General features: G+C 36.0%; 1 protein-coding gene across 1 annotated transcript in view; it reads left to right on the top strand.

Moving 5' to 3' along the window:
* The window catches only part of MRVI1 (murine retrovirus integration site 1 homolog), a 32,262-nt gene extending 16,769 nt beyond the window's left edge, over nucleotides 1-15,493 (top strand). The window contains exons 10-20 of the mRNA XM_009994241.1: nucleotides 1,020-1,140; nucleotides 2,598-2,628; nucleotides 3,632-3,772; nucleotides 6,107-6,238; nucleotides 7,165-7,306; nucleotides 7,986-8,035; nucleotides 9,544-9,651; nucleotides 10,766-10,833; nucleotides 13,387-13,506; nucleotides 13,871-14,002; nucleotides 15,253-15,493. Coding sequence (XP_009992543.1) covers nucleotides 1,020-1,140; nucleotides 2,598-2,628; nucleotides 3,632-3,772; nucleotides 6,107-6,238; nucleotides 7,165-7,306; nucleotides 7,986-8,035; nucleotides 9,544-9,651; nucleotides 10,766-10,833; nucleotides 13,387-13,506; nucleotides 13,871-14,002; nucleotides 15,253-15,493 — 1,286 coding nt within the window. The remainder of the gene's footprint in view (nucleotides 1-1,019; nucleotides 1,141-2,597; nucleotides 2,629-3,631; nucleotides 3,773-6,106; nucleotides 6,239-7,164; nucleotides 7,307-7,985; nucleotides 8,036-9,543; nucleotides 9,652-10,765; nucleotides 10,834-13,386; nucleotides 13,507-13,870; nucleotides 14,003-15,252) is intronic.
* The last annotated feature ends 1,297 nt before the right edge of the window (nucleotides 15,494-16,790 follow it).

The raw sequence follows: 16,790 nt of genomic DNA on the forward strand, positions 1-16,790 counted from the left end.
ATTCCTGTTAATGCTCTTTAATGTTAATGCTCATTCACAAAACCTAAGGTTTTTCACACCATTTGTTTTGCAAGTCCAAGAATGTTTCTGTTATGACAAATGAACAGGAGAGCTGTACAAAGATACCTTCCCAAGTCTGGGATTCAGGCTGGGGAAACCTGACTTTCCTGTAGGAGAGTCCTTCATTAAATTTGGACAAGATAGAAGCAGATAAGGGAATTGAATTATTATGTATGAAATTAAGTAGAAGGAAAATTAAAAATGTAAGTAACATGAATTATTTCTTTTTAAAGTTTGATTAATATCTTAGTCTTTATGAAAATGACAGAAGTGGATAATGCAATTATGGCCTTTATGCCCTGTTTCTATGATCATGTAGTGCAAACAAGTATGTGTTGTAGATTCATCACCATAAGTGGTGCACAAAATCTGGAACATAATACGTTATAGTAGACTTTATCTTGGCAGGTGGCATTTAAAGCCTTAGAAAACTGCAATACTCTATTACAAAATCTAAGCTAAAATATTCCAGAAATAATGTAACTTTACTGGTAAAGCACAAAAGCAAAATGGTAGGTTAGATGTTCCAGAAATTAATTTAGGTTTAGTTTGAATTCTAGGAAAAAGTCTAAGACATTAATTATTTTTCAGTGCATTAGAAACTGTCAGAGCTCATATTACTTCAGTCTTTCTACATAAAGGATGACAACTTTATTGATTATATTTGTTGCCACTGCTTGAAAGGAAGACAAGGGATCTTTATTTTGGCAAAAAAAGGAGATATGAGTGACGTATCACCATATGCAATAAAGGAAGTAACATTCTGCACAAAGAGATGGGAGCCTTTCCATGTTGTTCACTTTTGCTCCCAGTAGAGTTGGAGTGAAATCCTCATTGACTTTAAAAAGGATGCAGTTAGGTTAGAAGGTTCTATTAGGGCTCTTGGGTGCTGACTGCTAATAGTTAATGCATGACTTTTCAAATAATATCACAAGTTTTTTATCTGAAAATATCTTTAGGCCCTTCACCTCTCCTCTCCCCCACTGAAGAGGAAGAGACAAAGAATAGCTCTGATGTCATGCCCAGCATTCCTGATGTATTGCTGCGAAAACTACGAGTGCACAAATCGCTTCCAGGAAGGTAAAAGCTCATTAGAAGTGGAAAGACATCATCCGGGGGAAGGCACAATAATGGTTTCCAGTGACCTCCCTTTATGGAGTTCCATTCATAGGGGATCCATACTAGTAGAGAAATTTCTGCATCTTAAAAGGTGCAATACAGATTTTCTGAAATATATTGGGGAGTGCAACCAACTTCCAGTTACTGGCCAACTTTTAGAATTAGTTTATAAGTTCTACATTTAAAAGGCCTGAACCCTAACTTGTATGCTACAAGTACACCTTTACACAGATTTTCCACTGATCTGTCCCCTCCTGGTTTTCAGGATTTCTGCTACAGATACAAATTCATGTTGAAAACATTAGTATTTCTTCCCTTTGAAAAATAATCAGGCGAGATAATGCTTTCCAGTGGTAAAATCTGGGCATGTAAGAATTCTGCAGTTTTTCTGCAGATGATGCTTTTTCAGGGAAATAGAGCTTATTTTTTCAAATGTAGTTGACAGACCCTCTCACGAATTCCCTGATCTTGGGCTGTGCATGTAAGCACTTTATCAACAGGTTGCTTAACACCTTCCATGGCTCGGGATTTTCTCCTCTCCCTCTTACACAATCTGAAACTGGATGCTTAGAAGTTACAGGTGTGTGGGGTAGCACCATACAAGAGATCATTTGAAACTAGAACTACTGTCATGCAATGTAACTATAGCAAGGGAATCCTCTAGTCCCTGCTCTTCTGAGCTGGGGACCTTTAGAAATAGTTTGGGGTTTGTTGGTTTTTTTCTGATTTTAGTTTAGTACTATCCAAATTTAACATTTTTTTCTGGTTTTCAAATAGTCAGTCATCATTCTTTTGGTGGAAAACTCATAAACCTCAAACATATATTTTGTCAGTGTCAGAATCATTGTTAGCTAACTTCTAATAAAGTTAGCAGCCACAACAGGATAGTTCAGTATACAGTGAACTGGGTTTTGAATTCTGCCCATCTGTGACCATCATCATGACACTTCAGCTGTTAACAGAAGGAAGGTGGGTAAGGACAGTAATCCAAAGGACAGTGTATTCAGTCATTCCCAAATCCTAAAGGATAATTTCTGTCTTGCTTTTTTACTTGCAATTTATCACAATATAGTGCAGACAGCAGTATCTGCAGTTACCAGACACTTTGGTATATTTTTGCCAATACTCAGGTGATCCTGTGCTGATGCTTTTAAAAAAACCCATGGGGTCCAGCCATAGCAAGTACAACTGAATTAATCAAGTGTGGGTTTCACCAAAAGAAACCCTAAAATATTTCAGGGGACAATGTATTTTTTTGTGGTTTTGTTTTGGGTTTTTCTTCTTTGGTTGGTTGGTTTGATTTTTGTTTGGTTTTAATTTGTGGGGTTTTTTGTGTGATTTTTTAAATAAATGTTACAATAGTTTTGCTTTTAGAGACAAAACTAATTAAAATGTGTTTTTTTTGCTTTTATGTCTAGCTCCCCTGCACTTACTGAAAAAGAAGTCGAAGTAAGTGTGTTCTTAAACTTATTAATTTAGGCATAATCATCAATTTTATGTGGATACTGTTAAGTCTAAGTGCGATTATTAGAAACAGGTAATGGGATCTTTTTTCCCCAAATATATTTCTCAGGAAAAAACACATATTGACCTCAATGAAAATAACAATTTTATGAAATATGAGGAATTGTCCCAGACAATATAAACAGTAAAAAGACAGAGTAGGAATAAGCAAAACACTTGTTTGTGCATTATTCATAACAAAATACACATTAATTTTTGAAATTATTGTAATATACTTAAAGTAGTGAAAAAATTGAGCTTAAATGAGACAAGAAACTAAATTAGTTAAACTGCATTTTTTATATTGGCCAATAGGAACTTTGGCACAGTTTTGATAATATCTTGCAGTTAGTTTACATAATTGTTACTTTTTCAGGTCAAGCCAATAATTTTTTTCTAGGTTGCTCTTTAGCTTGCTGCCTTTGTTTTGTCTCCTCAAAGTAGTAGTCCTAAGAAATCATGTATCTGGTAAAAAGAGAAACAATCTTTAAAAGCAGGGTGCAAGCAAATAAAAATGTTAGCACTTAATCTTTTGCTGGCTTCAGTGGTAGGTGTTTATCCTGGAGGTAAAACAATGCTAATGGTGAGCTCATCCCTGGACTTCCTCTGAACACACTATCTGTTTAAAAACCTTAGGGACCCTTGGGGGAAGTCCAGTTAGAAAACAGATCCATTGTGATTCTGATACTTCTGGTAGGCTACTTCCTCATTGTATCTCTACTGAGCTCCCAGAAAAAAACATTCAGGAAAAGAAGCAGCAACACATTTCATACTGTAGAGGAAGTAAAGAGAACTGATTTTTGAAAAAATCTAATTTTAAAAAGAATTTTGTTTTTCTATTTCAATACTTATTTAAGCACCCAAGTTTGTTAAACATACCTTATTCACAAGTTTCTACTGGAAATCACATTACCATGACACTTAAAAATGCCTTTTTCAATCCAAACAGAATGTATTTGTACAACTTTCCTTGGCCTTTAGAAATGATAGTTATACCTTGGAATCTAGAATTAACCAAGCAGAGAGAGAGAGAAATCTTACTGAAGAGAATGCTGAGAAGGAACTGGAAAACTTTAAAGCAGCCATTACGGTAAGAAAACAACAATGGTTCTTTTTCTGAACTGTAGTGTACATGAAAGTGCACACAAACTTGAAATACGTGTGGCTATGCTTATACTTATTGTGAATTCAGCCCCAAAACTTCATTTTCTGCTGCACAAGCTCCTTGCTGTAAACTCTCTACCACTCTACATCAGAGAGAGCATTTTCTGCCAGAGTGGGCCACCATTGCTGGAAATACATCGAGGACATCAACCTGCTTTTAACAGATTTCAGGAATAAATGCTATGAATTTGCTGTTCAGTTCTTGGATTATGCCTGTGACAAAGCTAAGAGCATTCAGAACTGCAATTTGAGGACTTATCCATGCTCTCCTGAGCAAGAGCTTCTTTAGTAGTAAATATGAGATGTCCAGTCAGCTGAGATACTGAAATGATCTGACCCCTGAAGTTTGTGACTTGAAAGCCCTCTTAACTGCAGATAATAGAAACTGTTATAGGAACAGGAGTGAGGATTATTTAAGGAGTACATGCAATCCCAGGTTCAGATTATGGGTCTGAATACATTTTCATTCCAGTTCTCACTGATGTTCTTTTATCAGCAGTAGTTTTCAGTTCTGCTTGCCAGCTTTCTCTTCATTTTCTAACTGAAACGACAAATATACCTCTGGGTCAATTTATGTACTGCACACAATTTTGTGCAAAAAAAAGAAGGAATACTTAGATACCATGCTGCTAGATGAAATACCTGTAGACCCAACTTGCATGTTACAAGGAGGTGCTGACACAGTTTTGAGAAACAGCAGAACATACGATTCTTCCATTTACTTTATGAAGAACATCATAAAGTAAGAAAGAATACAATCCAGAAAATATTGTGTTATTTACATATTTTCCTCTGAAATGTCAAATTTGCATTTCCAGATTAATTGTTCCTGAAAAAAATATATTATTTGAATGTTTTGCTACTTCTCTCTCTTTTCTCTGTTTAAAGAGCAAGCAGAAATAACCTAGTGAATCTCAGGGTTTTATTTATTACAGTATTTTGTGTGCATACATGTTTTTACAACTAGTGTATCAGGGCTTTTAAACAGCAAACAATTAGTCTGCTAGATTTTCCATATATTTTTGTTAAGAATTCCTAATTAGGTACCAAGCACCATGCTACCAACAGGTGTGATTAGGTTTTTCTTCCTTTGTGCAGTTCACACACTACAGTCTGGCTTTTACAAGCTTGGTACTTAATTCATAGCAAAGTGGAAACTGACATTTTCATGTGGAAACTTCTGTTTTATACTCTAGAATAAGCTAACAAGTAATTAAATCAAATGAGATCCAATCACAGTGGGAGATTATCTTAATTTCAGAAGCACAGGTACATGGCTCAGTGGCATTTTTACCAGTGTTTATGGGGTTTTTTAGGTAATCTTGTGATAAAAAGATCTTGTGTTCAAGAGAAAGGTGATTTACATTAAGAAGAGGAGGAGGAGGAGAGGTTATTCTTTTCACACAGAATAAGAGTAATACATGTGAGGAGGGGTTGCAGAGAACTGGGGGACAATGCAACTGGTTAGAGGGAGAGTTGTATGAACAGCAACACAGTGATTACTTATGTAAGACAACCCCAATGCCAAACTGGTGCACTCTGAAAACGCACGTAAAGAGTATAGGAATCATCTAGCATCACAAAGTCTGTCTGTAAGTCTGAACTAAATTGTATAAAGTTGCTCGTATCAAACTTTCCTGTGAACAGAAAACACTCAGTGAAGAGGTGTTCACTAAGGCTTTGGCTAATAAACATCTAAATTCACTCTTGCTTTTGGTAACTAATCCTAAGGATAGTTACTTCAGTGCTTTTCAGTATTAATCTGAGCTATCAAAGTGACAATATTAATGTAGTGCATAAATGTCTGTATCAAAGACCAAAAAATTATTAGGAAATTGCAATTCTTGAGACTATAACATTTTATTTTCCAGCTAAATAAAGTATCATGGAACTAAAAGAACACAAGTGGCCTTCTTAACAGCTTGTGCCTTGTGAATTAAAATGGTATTTGTGTTTCAGCACTCATTTGTACCTACTAGTCTAAATAAGAGTGGCATTTGTAAAGTTCATAGGTAGATAGGCATGATTCATCATTTATTTCAAAAGGACAGTTCTTGCTCCTCAAAAGGTTTGCTTGCAGTATGCAGTGAAGCACCATTCTGAAACAGAGCAGCAGCACTCACTAGATGATCTCTGGTGGTAGTGGTAGAACTCCTCTGGGTCTGATTTGTCCACCTGCACCCCTTCTGTGACTCAGGCTACTTTATCTGAAGTGCAAGTGACAAGACATGACAATAAAGCTTATGTGTTCTCACTTCAGTCTTCAGCTCACTTGTGGCATCACTATGAACACAGAGAAGCTTACCAGAAGCTACTGGAGGATATTGCTGTTCTGCGGCGTTTAGCTGCCAGACTGTCTAGTCGTGCTGAGATGGTTGGAGCTGTTCGCCAGGTAAGAACATCCTGGTGTCTAACGTGTCCTGGCTGCACATGATTACTCTTTCTCTTTTTTCAGTCATAGCTGGAGGTTATGTTAGCCCTTTGAATTTTACTTGTCATTTTGGCAGATTAAAGGTGTTTATTGTAATGTCAAATAAGACGCTGTTTCAGTCTGGAAATACAACTCAAACAGAAGATTGCCCATTAAGCTATTCAACACCTGTACCGTAGGAATCATAGAATCATAGAGTGGTTTGGGTTGGAAGGGACCTTAAAGATCATCTAGTGCCAACCCCCTCCATGGGCAGGGACACCTCCCACTAGATCAGGTTACTCAGAGCCCCATCCAACCTGCCTTTTAACACTTCCAGAGATGGGGCTTCCACAGCTTCCCTGGGCAACCTGTTCAGTGTCTCGCCACCATCACACTGAAGAATTTCTTCCTAATGTCTAATCTAAATCTCCCCTCCTTGAGTTTTAATCCATTAGCCCTTGCCCTCTCACTACAAGCCCTTGTAAAAAGCCCCTCACCAGCTTTCCTGTAGATCCGCTTTAGGTACTGGAAGGCCACCATTAGGTCTTCCTAAAGCCTTCTCTTCTCCAGGCTGAACAACCCCAACTCTCTCAGCCTGTCTTCACAGGAGAGGTGCCGCTGCCCTCTTATCATCTCTGTCACCCTCCTCTGGACTCTCTCCAGGAGCTCCATGTCCTTCTTATGTTGGGGGCTGCAGAAGTAGACACAGTACTCCAGATGGGGTCTCTTGAAAGCCAAGTAAAGGGGGAGAGTCATCTCCCTTGACCTGCTGTCCACGCTTCTTCTGATGCAGCCCAGGACATGGTTGGGTCCTTAACAATTCTATGATTCTGTGATTTAGGGACTATATGATTTGTTTAAGAAGTGTAGAGGCTACCTGAGTATTCCTCCCTTTTCTTCCTTAGGAGAAGCGTATGTCAAAGGCAACAGAAGTAATGATGCAGTATGTAGAAAATCTGAAAAGAACATATGAAAAGGATCATGCTGAACTAATGGAGTTCAAGAAACTTGCCAATCAGAATTCTAGCAGAAGCTATGGTGCATCTGGTAAAAAAAAATATATAATAAAAAAAAAATAAGCATTTGACTTGCCTTTATACAGAGAGGTGTCTGGGGCTAGTGGTGATAAAAAGCAAAGGATTGTGAAATCTGTTCCTGAAGTTCTGATAAACAGGAGTAGACTTCAAAAAGTGGTAGATGTAACAGCTAAAATATTTCATATAAGCCATACTTGATGCTATCATGCAGTAGTTCAAAACCATGATCACCCACCAAATTCTTGATGAGATCCAATGACATTTTCCTTGGCCTTTGCACATATGCAAACTTGCACAGTTTTAAGGCACCTAATTGTTAGATGACTGATTATGGCAAAATTTAATTTTTTAAAAAGTATTTTATTTCTTTTTGCAATCTTTTCTTTCCCAGTTTGCTGCAAACTGCAATATGAATATTTTCTTTTGCAAAAATTTGTGTGTGGAGGCAAATAGTGGTTTTTGCCTGATCTCAGTAAATATAATAATGGTTCATTTTTTTACAGTTAATTCACATTTTTCCTGCAAGTTTGACTGAGACCAGACTTGTATGGCAGATAAATATGCAGTCACTACAGACCTTATATAAATATACAATATCTGAGTTTGAAATACAAGCAAGGGCTCTGTTACTATTATTTATGTATGACCATATAGTCTAAGACTGTTCTTTATCTACCGTTTTTATGCAGAAGATGGAGTACCTCGTTCATCTAGATCCATGTCACTTACTGTTGGAAAGGTATTTCTACAATATAAATAAAATGAAGATTTTATGTAGTGAAATTTCTTTGTCTATATATGTTGAGTTTTATAGGCTGTGTTCAAAGGTAGTGGTGGTAAATTCTCAATATTGTTCATGTAATTTAGTGCAAATGCTTTGTAATTTTGGATACCTGATTAAGAATGACTCTGTGCAGTACTCATAATTCTTGCACAAACCTATGTATAATAAAGGGACCTATTTATTTAAGAATAACTGTATTCCAGGCCACATACCTGTCCTCCAAAAAATGGCTTTGTTCTGGTTCCTCAGTGAGAAAGCTGAACATTGGATCAAAGCTTACTATATGATTAGGGATTCCATCAGAATACCATTTTCAGTATCTTAAGGATTAGATCATGTTCAGATTACTTTAGATGTAAACAGTTATTTTTAACTCAGGCTTATTTCTCACTTAGTATCAGAATAACTTGTTTGGTTTGACAAAGCATTCAGATTGAAAAATCCTCCCCAGGGGGGACTGGGGCAGCCTAACATGACTGTAGGCCCTCTAGTATAGTTTTTCAGGAGCAGATTAGATAAACATCTGTTGTTAATTAATAGGTGTAGTTGGTTTTGTCTAGAACCAGGATCATGGAGTAGGTGACTCATTCTGTATATTTAGTAAATCTGTGTTTAACTCCTTTGCTATGAAGTTATCTGGAGCAGAATCTTTGAAGTGTTTGGATATGCACTGAGATTAAGCTGTTAGATGCTGTATGTGCTTGAATTTTTTACTCAGTGGGAAGCCTAGATTTCACTAGGTGTGTATCATAGGATGAAGTATTTGGGTACTTAACTAATTACAGCAAAAAGTTATATGATTTATACTTGAGTTAGAGTATGTTGTGTAAAGCTAGCACTTGTTTGTCATATAAACAGTTTCCATGATCTTTGGGAAGTGTAAGCAATGTCATATGATGGTGGATAGATATCTAACTCAAGGGTCGGGGAGAAGGCTCTGTTCTTTTGCAGAAGGAACAAATGTTAATGTTTCTGTAAGATATAATTTTTAAGTTTAGAAATAATTGCTATATCATAGTGTGTACAATATATCACAATGGGTACACAGCAAGAAGAGAGCATTCTGTGTAACTTATTTTCTGGTGATTGTGATACTGGCACTTTCCCCAGTATTGCTATATATCTGGTTTAACCACAGATAACAGCCTCTAACAAGAACTGACAGTATCAGCTCAGAACATAACTGTTGTGTGATTTGCACTAGGGGGCTTTCAGTGTGGAGGGAAGAGTAATGGCCCTGTACAACACCTCATTCACACAAAGCACTTGCTATGCCAGATGCCACTAGAGGAAATTTTGGGAAAAAACGTGGCCCTAACAGCCATTTATCTTAATTTTGCTCTCAGCTCTCCTTTCCTCCAAGGGACATTAACCTACATCTCTGCCACACCTATTAACTTGTAGAATTGTTCTGCAGCCTGTCTTGTTGTATGATAGAAAAAAAAAAATGTTGTTTGTCACAGAATATGCCTCGGAGGAGAGTCAGTGTTGCTGTTGTTCCTAAATTTAACTCCTTAAACATTCCTGGTCAGTCACCAGCAGCTTCACCTATACCTTCAATGCCATCCCTGGTAAGTCAAACCCACAGTTTAAAGATGCTACTTTTTGTCTAAACCATTTTTCCACAGGGACAAGCCTAAGTTACTAAAAAATGTAAGCCCTTCTATCGCTTTAAATTCATTTGACTCCAACCTAGTGAAAGGAGTGGACAAAGGAAATTGATGTTGTGTGTAGGATATGTGCCTTCAGAATCCACCTCCAAAAATGATCACTTTGGACTCAGAGTGAATAGGGATAGCTGGCAATTCACAGGAATTAGATGTTCCTTGAGGCAATTTGCCTCTCTTGTAGTATATTGGAAAGAAGTAGTAAAAATAGTTGCACTGTAGTAGAGAAATACTAACTAGAATCCACAGATTATTTGACTGCTTCTCTTCATTGCCAAAAAGTCCATTATACAGAAAAGCATCTAATTAGCATAGAGAAATATATGTGGTGCAAATTTAGAAGTTCTATGATAAACTGGGAATTAGTGGAGCTCTTAGCCTTTGCCGTGACTTTTTGTTTAGAAAATGTTAATAAATAAAGTGAGGATCTAATCTCAATCTAATAAATCTATATAAATGCTTTGGAGAAAAACACCCAAGGCATACCAACTGTTCAGAGATGAGCTAAGATGGAACATAAACTGAAAATGATACAGTTTTCTGTTTAAAATGTAGGGCTATTTAAATGAGTGTTGCTGAGAAGCTAAATCCATTCTAGTTTTAAGGAAACAATCTGTTTATGCAGTTTAATTGTTATGTACGCAGTCAATTGTTTCAGCAACTGTGCTTATGATTTATTTGTGTTTAAAATTTTCCATTGAAAACTTAGCTAAAATCAATGTTCCTAGGATAATACAGAGAGAAACAATAGAGTAATTTTACTGTTCAGTGATAAATATATGAGGAAGAAAGGAAAAAATAATCAGAGTAGAAGGGAATGTTGCATAAAATTCTTCTTAGTGTGCAAGCATTGTTTGCTGTGGTTAGCAGGAATAATTTGGAAGCCTCATATTAAGGATAACCTTGCTCATGGCTGTGGGATATAAACCTAAGTAGCACATCGACTTTGTACTTTTACTGAGGACTCATTTGAAATTAATTCATGGATGTAATATTTATTGCTGCTTTTCATTTACAGTCTGAATCACCTAGTAATGGAAGGAGCAATCAAACAACTACTCCTGTTCTGCCAGCACTTTTAGAAAAGTGAGTTTTCTCTAGGTCATCTCATAACCTATTATGTCCTAGTATGAAATGAAAACTGTATAATTTTTATCTTTCCCAACAGAATTTATACCAAGGCTTAAGGTACTGAAATCAGTGACACAGTATTGGCTTAGGTCAATTTGCAGTCTGGTAACTGTATTTTACCATGCCATCACCATGTTGTTCTTTCCTTATTCAAAATGTTTACAAGCAGTATTTCAGAACAAAAGCAAGCTGCTGTGATCTTTAAAACTCATCAAGTAAAATTGCAACAGAAGATTATACATTTATACATTTGACTAGAACTTGACAAAACTAAGAGCATTATACACAATGCATGTAACTTTTAAAAGCTATATATTTCCCAGAACAAATTAATGCTGTATCTGAAGTTGGCCATGAACTACCCTGGGTATTATTATTCCTCAAGTTGACTACCACAGTAATAGAAGTTTGTGTTCTTACCTTTCCTTTTCAGCATGTGGCCAGCCCAAAAGAATCATATTTTGAAATACTATGATATACTGTGTCATGTAGGTTTTTTAATTTATATGATTACACATAAGGGTACAAAATTCAGAAGTATGATTTATAATAATATTAGGTCATTAAAATTGTACAGAAGTCAAAACAATTACTAAATTGAGTAGTAATTATTATTTAAATAAATTGAACATTGACTTAAATCAAAGCATTAGGTTTGATATTTTCATTTTAATAACCCACAATTTTAGTTACAAAAGCAAGAGAAGTTTACATTTTACTATTTAAATACAGAAATATGGAAGAAGTTTTTTTTCAGCCTGATAACATGTATACAAATTAATGAAATGTAAAGCTTCTTCACTAATAGACTGCAAAGGTGGGTAATACGAAAACATGTGAGACTGGAATGTGACCAGAAGGTGTACTCAAGTTTTTTTACAAGGTCTTTATAAACAGTTACCATTGTGGGTATAGGTACTGTTGCATTTGCAGACCTGTGTGTGTATATACATTATTCATATGTATAATCAGCCTAGGAAGCAAAAATAAAACATTGTCAAGCACCTTTCCAAATAATCTCTTTCAAATTATCTCTTTAGAATGTTGTATATTCTATGGAAGTTGCTTGCTGATGTTTCAGAAGTAAAACATCACATTGATTTGTGGTGGTGTTACTACTACTATGTTGGTTGTATAGACTGTTTACAATATGACAATAAAATATCTGCAATACTATTTCAGCTAAAGTTTGTTAGGATGCTTTAAATGTGCAACTTAAATGCTTTAAAATAGGTCTTATGTCAGTATAGAATATTGATTTTCACGTATTTTAGATTAGTGCTGAGGCAGGACAAAATTTATCTTCTGTCTTTGTTTTCTCTCTGTGCTTTACCAAGAATGAAAATATACAACAGCTGGGAAAACAAAAACTATGAACTAAGGCACTAGTTGTTGCAGTTCAACAGAACTCTGCAAGATTTATACCATCTTTTGAAACTATAGAAATTCTGAACAAAAACAAACAAAAAACCAAACCACTCTCAGTATTTCTTGCTGGAGCTGGACCTTAAGAAAATCCATGTAATCAAGTGACAGAAGTAGTACTTGAAATTCAAGTTTAAGCATAAGTATGTATGTGTGGGCCAGCTGCTATAGTAGTGTAAAATTATAGAGTTCAGCAGAGTTTTGCATATTGAAGCACTTCAACCTTATACTCATTAGGTGTTTAAAGTCCAAGTGAAAATTATGTCTATTATTAATATGACTTCTTGAGAGAAAATCCATTGTCTGCAGATGCTGTCAATCAATTTCTGCCATTGATTTTAGTGCCAGAAAAATAAGGCCTACCAAAAGGATTAGATTCTAGAAGCTGAAATGGGATCCAGTGTTGAGCTTATTAAACCTTGACTGTGATAGGTTTGCTGAGTCATGTTTGAATCACTTAAGCTGTTTGTCTCAGGCTTAAATAAATAAAGACAGGTGAGCACTGCAGAAAGAGAGCAATACATAATGGCTTATCTTTAGGCTAAATGCTCAAAGCTTTTATTTAAAAAAATTTTAGTTACAAAAGCTATCTATATGTTGGTACTTTCTTTAACCTGTGCATCAGTTCAGCATATAAAGTCAGCAGAGAGGAGAACCTAAAAGGCAAATTAAAAAAATCTAATACTAAATTATAATTTGGTATTATTTTTATTATTTTCCTCTGGCATAGGAGGCTACAGTTTCCAAGGTGATTTTTAGAAAGATGATGGAAATATTTTAAATAGCAAATTAATGTCATGATAAGCAAGGGAAAAAATGCTGTTTTCTTTTTTAAAGAAGAAGAAACAAAATGCAAGTTCTAATAACTTAGAATCATATTAATTGCTGTTCTGAACTTAAAGGATTTTGAAACGAACGTTTTTCTTAAATGTTTAATTATTTTTTTTTAAGCCATTTTATTTTTCAATGTACATTAAAGAACTAAAACCAGGAGTAAGAAAATTGCTCTTGTTGGGTGGTATGCTCCAAATACAATACATCTCAGTGGTGTTATTTTTCTCTTTGTTTCTTTTGTCTTGGCAGTGGTAAGCCTAATGGAGAGCCTGACTGTGAAACCTCTGCTTCTGTGCTGACACAGAGTGTGTTGGAAGAAATCAGTCCTGAAGCTAAAGCCAAGATAGAAGAGGAAGCATATAACAAAGGGTGGGGATATTTAATGTGAACTAAATCTGTAAACATGTGCTACCAGATGGGCAGAGTGAAGAGTGAGACAAATTTTTTTACCCTCTCCTGAAGAATTCATCAAGGCATCTATCTTTAGCATTGATTTGCACTTACTCTCCAGGAAAAAAGAAATACCTAGAGGGGCTTATAAATGTTCAAAAGGAAGGGTGGCTGTTTGTATGCCATACTTGTGGTCTTTAGCCAATTTTGACTCTTGTCAGAGTGCTGCAACACAGCTGTATGTGTTTTATTGCGTGTAGCAAAACAAAGCTAATTTTTCATTGCACAGGAACAGGCTTATACAGCATGCTAGACTAAGAAAAATGATCTTTTTCTGTTAAAGCTATCAGGAAGGCTTGAAGAAAACCAAAGAACTTCAGGAACTGAAGGAAGAAGATGAAGAGACACCAAAGGAAAGTCATGATGAACATGAAGAAAGTGAAAATGAAGATGAGATAAAAGACCTGAAAAGCAGGTGAGACAGTGGTATAATATGTCCATACAAGAGGAGCCATTTTTTTTCTATTTGTAGTACCCAGCCAAGTGCTATCTTGACATTTTTCTTCCAGTCTAGGGAAGCATATTTGAAATACCACTATTTTCACAGGAAGCCATATTCCCAGATAACATAGTTACAAAATGCAAAACTTTCTGTTTTGATATTTCAACTAAAATTGTGTGTTGACATCAAAATGCTTCATCTTTATGAGGTTTGATTTTGATTTGAGGCAAGAAATACTCCACAAAAGAGCTTTAGATGCCAGAGTATATCTCAGAGTAAGCATGTGTTATCTCATGAAATTGAGAGTCAATAATCTGATGTCTGTATTTGTGCCATATGTCATTTCCAGAGGGTCTTGACATGTGAGTTTTTCAGTACATCTGCAAGGTGAATTCAGATTAAGACAATTGCCTTTGTTGGACTAGCTGTGACTTAGGCAGGCAAGTGTTTACTCCCCGTGGAAGCTGTGCACATGCAGCACAACAGCTCTATGCTGTTCCTCCCTTCCAGCAGAGTGATATGTTTATGGAATTCATCTGTACCCGGTGCTCTTTGGCTGTACTGGGGTCTGTTGAATTCTCTTCTTATTGTCTTACCTGAAGAGTTTGGTGCCTAACTGGAAAACTTTTCTGAATTTTTCAGCTTTTCATAGAGTTGAGTTTCCTTTGTGGTTCTGCCACCCAATTCAACAAACTTGCATTTTCCTGCATTTTAAAAGCAAAGAGACTTTTGCATTAGAGAGGAATAGAATACTGGCCAAAGCAAGTAATATGTCCAGTCTCAAGCTAAAGTAGGGATCCTCACCAGATCCCAAAGAACTGATTTCTATCCCATAACCATTATGGTTATAAACATCTGTTAATTTGATATTTCAGCATGTTCAGAAGCACAGCCATCTCATTAATCATGAAACTCTTTAAGAAGAAATGTTCACAGCATTTTATATTGTTTAATTTTACATCATATCAAGCTCTGAGATTTGACAGTTGACAGGTGAGAGAAATAGAAGTCAAGTTTACAGTCTTTAGACATCTTGCAAACATCTCCCAAGTGTACAGCTCTTCATAAAATATTAAAAGTCTGATTCTTCTTTGACAAGATGTTTGTATTTGGAAGAAAGATGGTGCATCACACATCTATTAAACTTCTCAAATTGAAAAGCATAAGATAATAAATTCACATGTGATTAATATATAACAGGTTGTTTTTTTTAAATTTTACAGCAGACTTGAAGTCATCATTAATTATTTACATATACTGTACCCCAAACTGTGTAAACACTGGAATGTGATATGGCTCGTAGTGGCTGCGATAATCGTATTTGCTGTGATGTTGGGGATCTACCATTCATACAACTCCTGTGATGAAAAATCAGAGGGACCTGAAGGGAAGGCCAGCTGTTCTGCTGCCCAGCAGTATTCCTGGTGGAACTCAGGATTCCAACATGAGCAACGCACTGAATAGAGGAACAACCACATATTTATGGTACCTGAGCAAGTATGCATATTAGAACACAGTTGTTAAAGGTAGTGCTTAGTCATCTTTATGGTTGTTAAATGTGATCTGATAGGCAAGTGAGTTACTCCACACCATCAGGTTTGGGGATATATTGTGAACATACCTTGCCAAAACGACAATTTGACAAATAACCCTTTCTGTCCTCTTATTGTAAATGACTGACATAAGAGATATTGAATCAGCAGTAAGCAGCAATGAGCAAGACATTTAAAAGAATGAGTTGCACAGGACATTGACATCTCTCCTATGATTTTGAAGAAATTATAAAACCTGCATTTGCAGTTAGTGCTTTACATTGCATTTCCTGATTGGTGATTGTTGAAGTACTAATGGCATTGAAGTCCTTTGGGTTTTAAGAGTTCAGTTCATTTCTTCATTCATTATTACTGGGTAGAAATAGAATCTCTTCTGTTGAAGATTAGAAATATATTATCAGACCAAATGATAAACTACATGCATGAAAACATGCATAAACATGTTTTATGATATATTTTTAAGAATAGCATCACCATTTTTTTTCATGGAATACAAAACAAAACCTAAAATGATGTCTAGGTGGCAGAGTTGATATCATCAAATAGATCTGGGAACTTTTGATATATCAAAGGAACATGCTTTGCAACAAATCTGTGCATGGCATTCAGAATCAATACTGGTTGAAGTAAAAAGTAGTTGCTGTCTGCAAGATTAGATGTGTTGCCCAAGCCCAAAATACATCAGTCTGGCATGTAGGAAGCAATCTTAAATTCTTTATTAAAACACGGAAAAAAGAAAAAGTAAAAAAAGTCTACAAATCTCTGTATGCAGGTGATCACACCAAGTGGACTCTGCCCTGCTGCTAATACTGAAAATAGATATCCTTAGAGATCTGCACTAGGGACACAGTTCTGTGTACAGCCAAAACCTTTCCAGTGCCTGGATGACTCAGGATGTGAAAGCAGTGAGGACTTTATAAAGGTCACTGCATGTTTTTAGTAATTCATTTTCAGAATCTGAAGCCAAGTATATAACTGTTCTGGTACACTTTCAAAGCTAAACTGTCAGGTTGTGATAGATTAATCTTTTGCCCAGATTTTGTAATGGTTCTGCCTGTTTGGGCATTGTGAGTTCTTACACAGGAATCTGAAAGCCTGACATTTTTAGGCAAGCAATTTAAAAATGGTGAAGCCATTACCTGTAAAAATCCACACCATCTAGGGCTGAGACCAAAATGCATGTCATTTAAAATGTACCAAATGTACCT

Source organism: Chaetura pelagica, unplaced genomic scaffold, assembly GCF_000747805.2.
Source record: "Chaetura pelagica isolate M959 unplaced genomic scaffold, ChaPel_1.0 scaffold153, whole genome shotgun sequence".
In the NCBI taxonomy this organism is placed as follows: Eukaryota; Metazoa; Chordata; class Aves; order Apodiformes; family Apodidae; genus Chaetura; species Chaetura pelagica.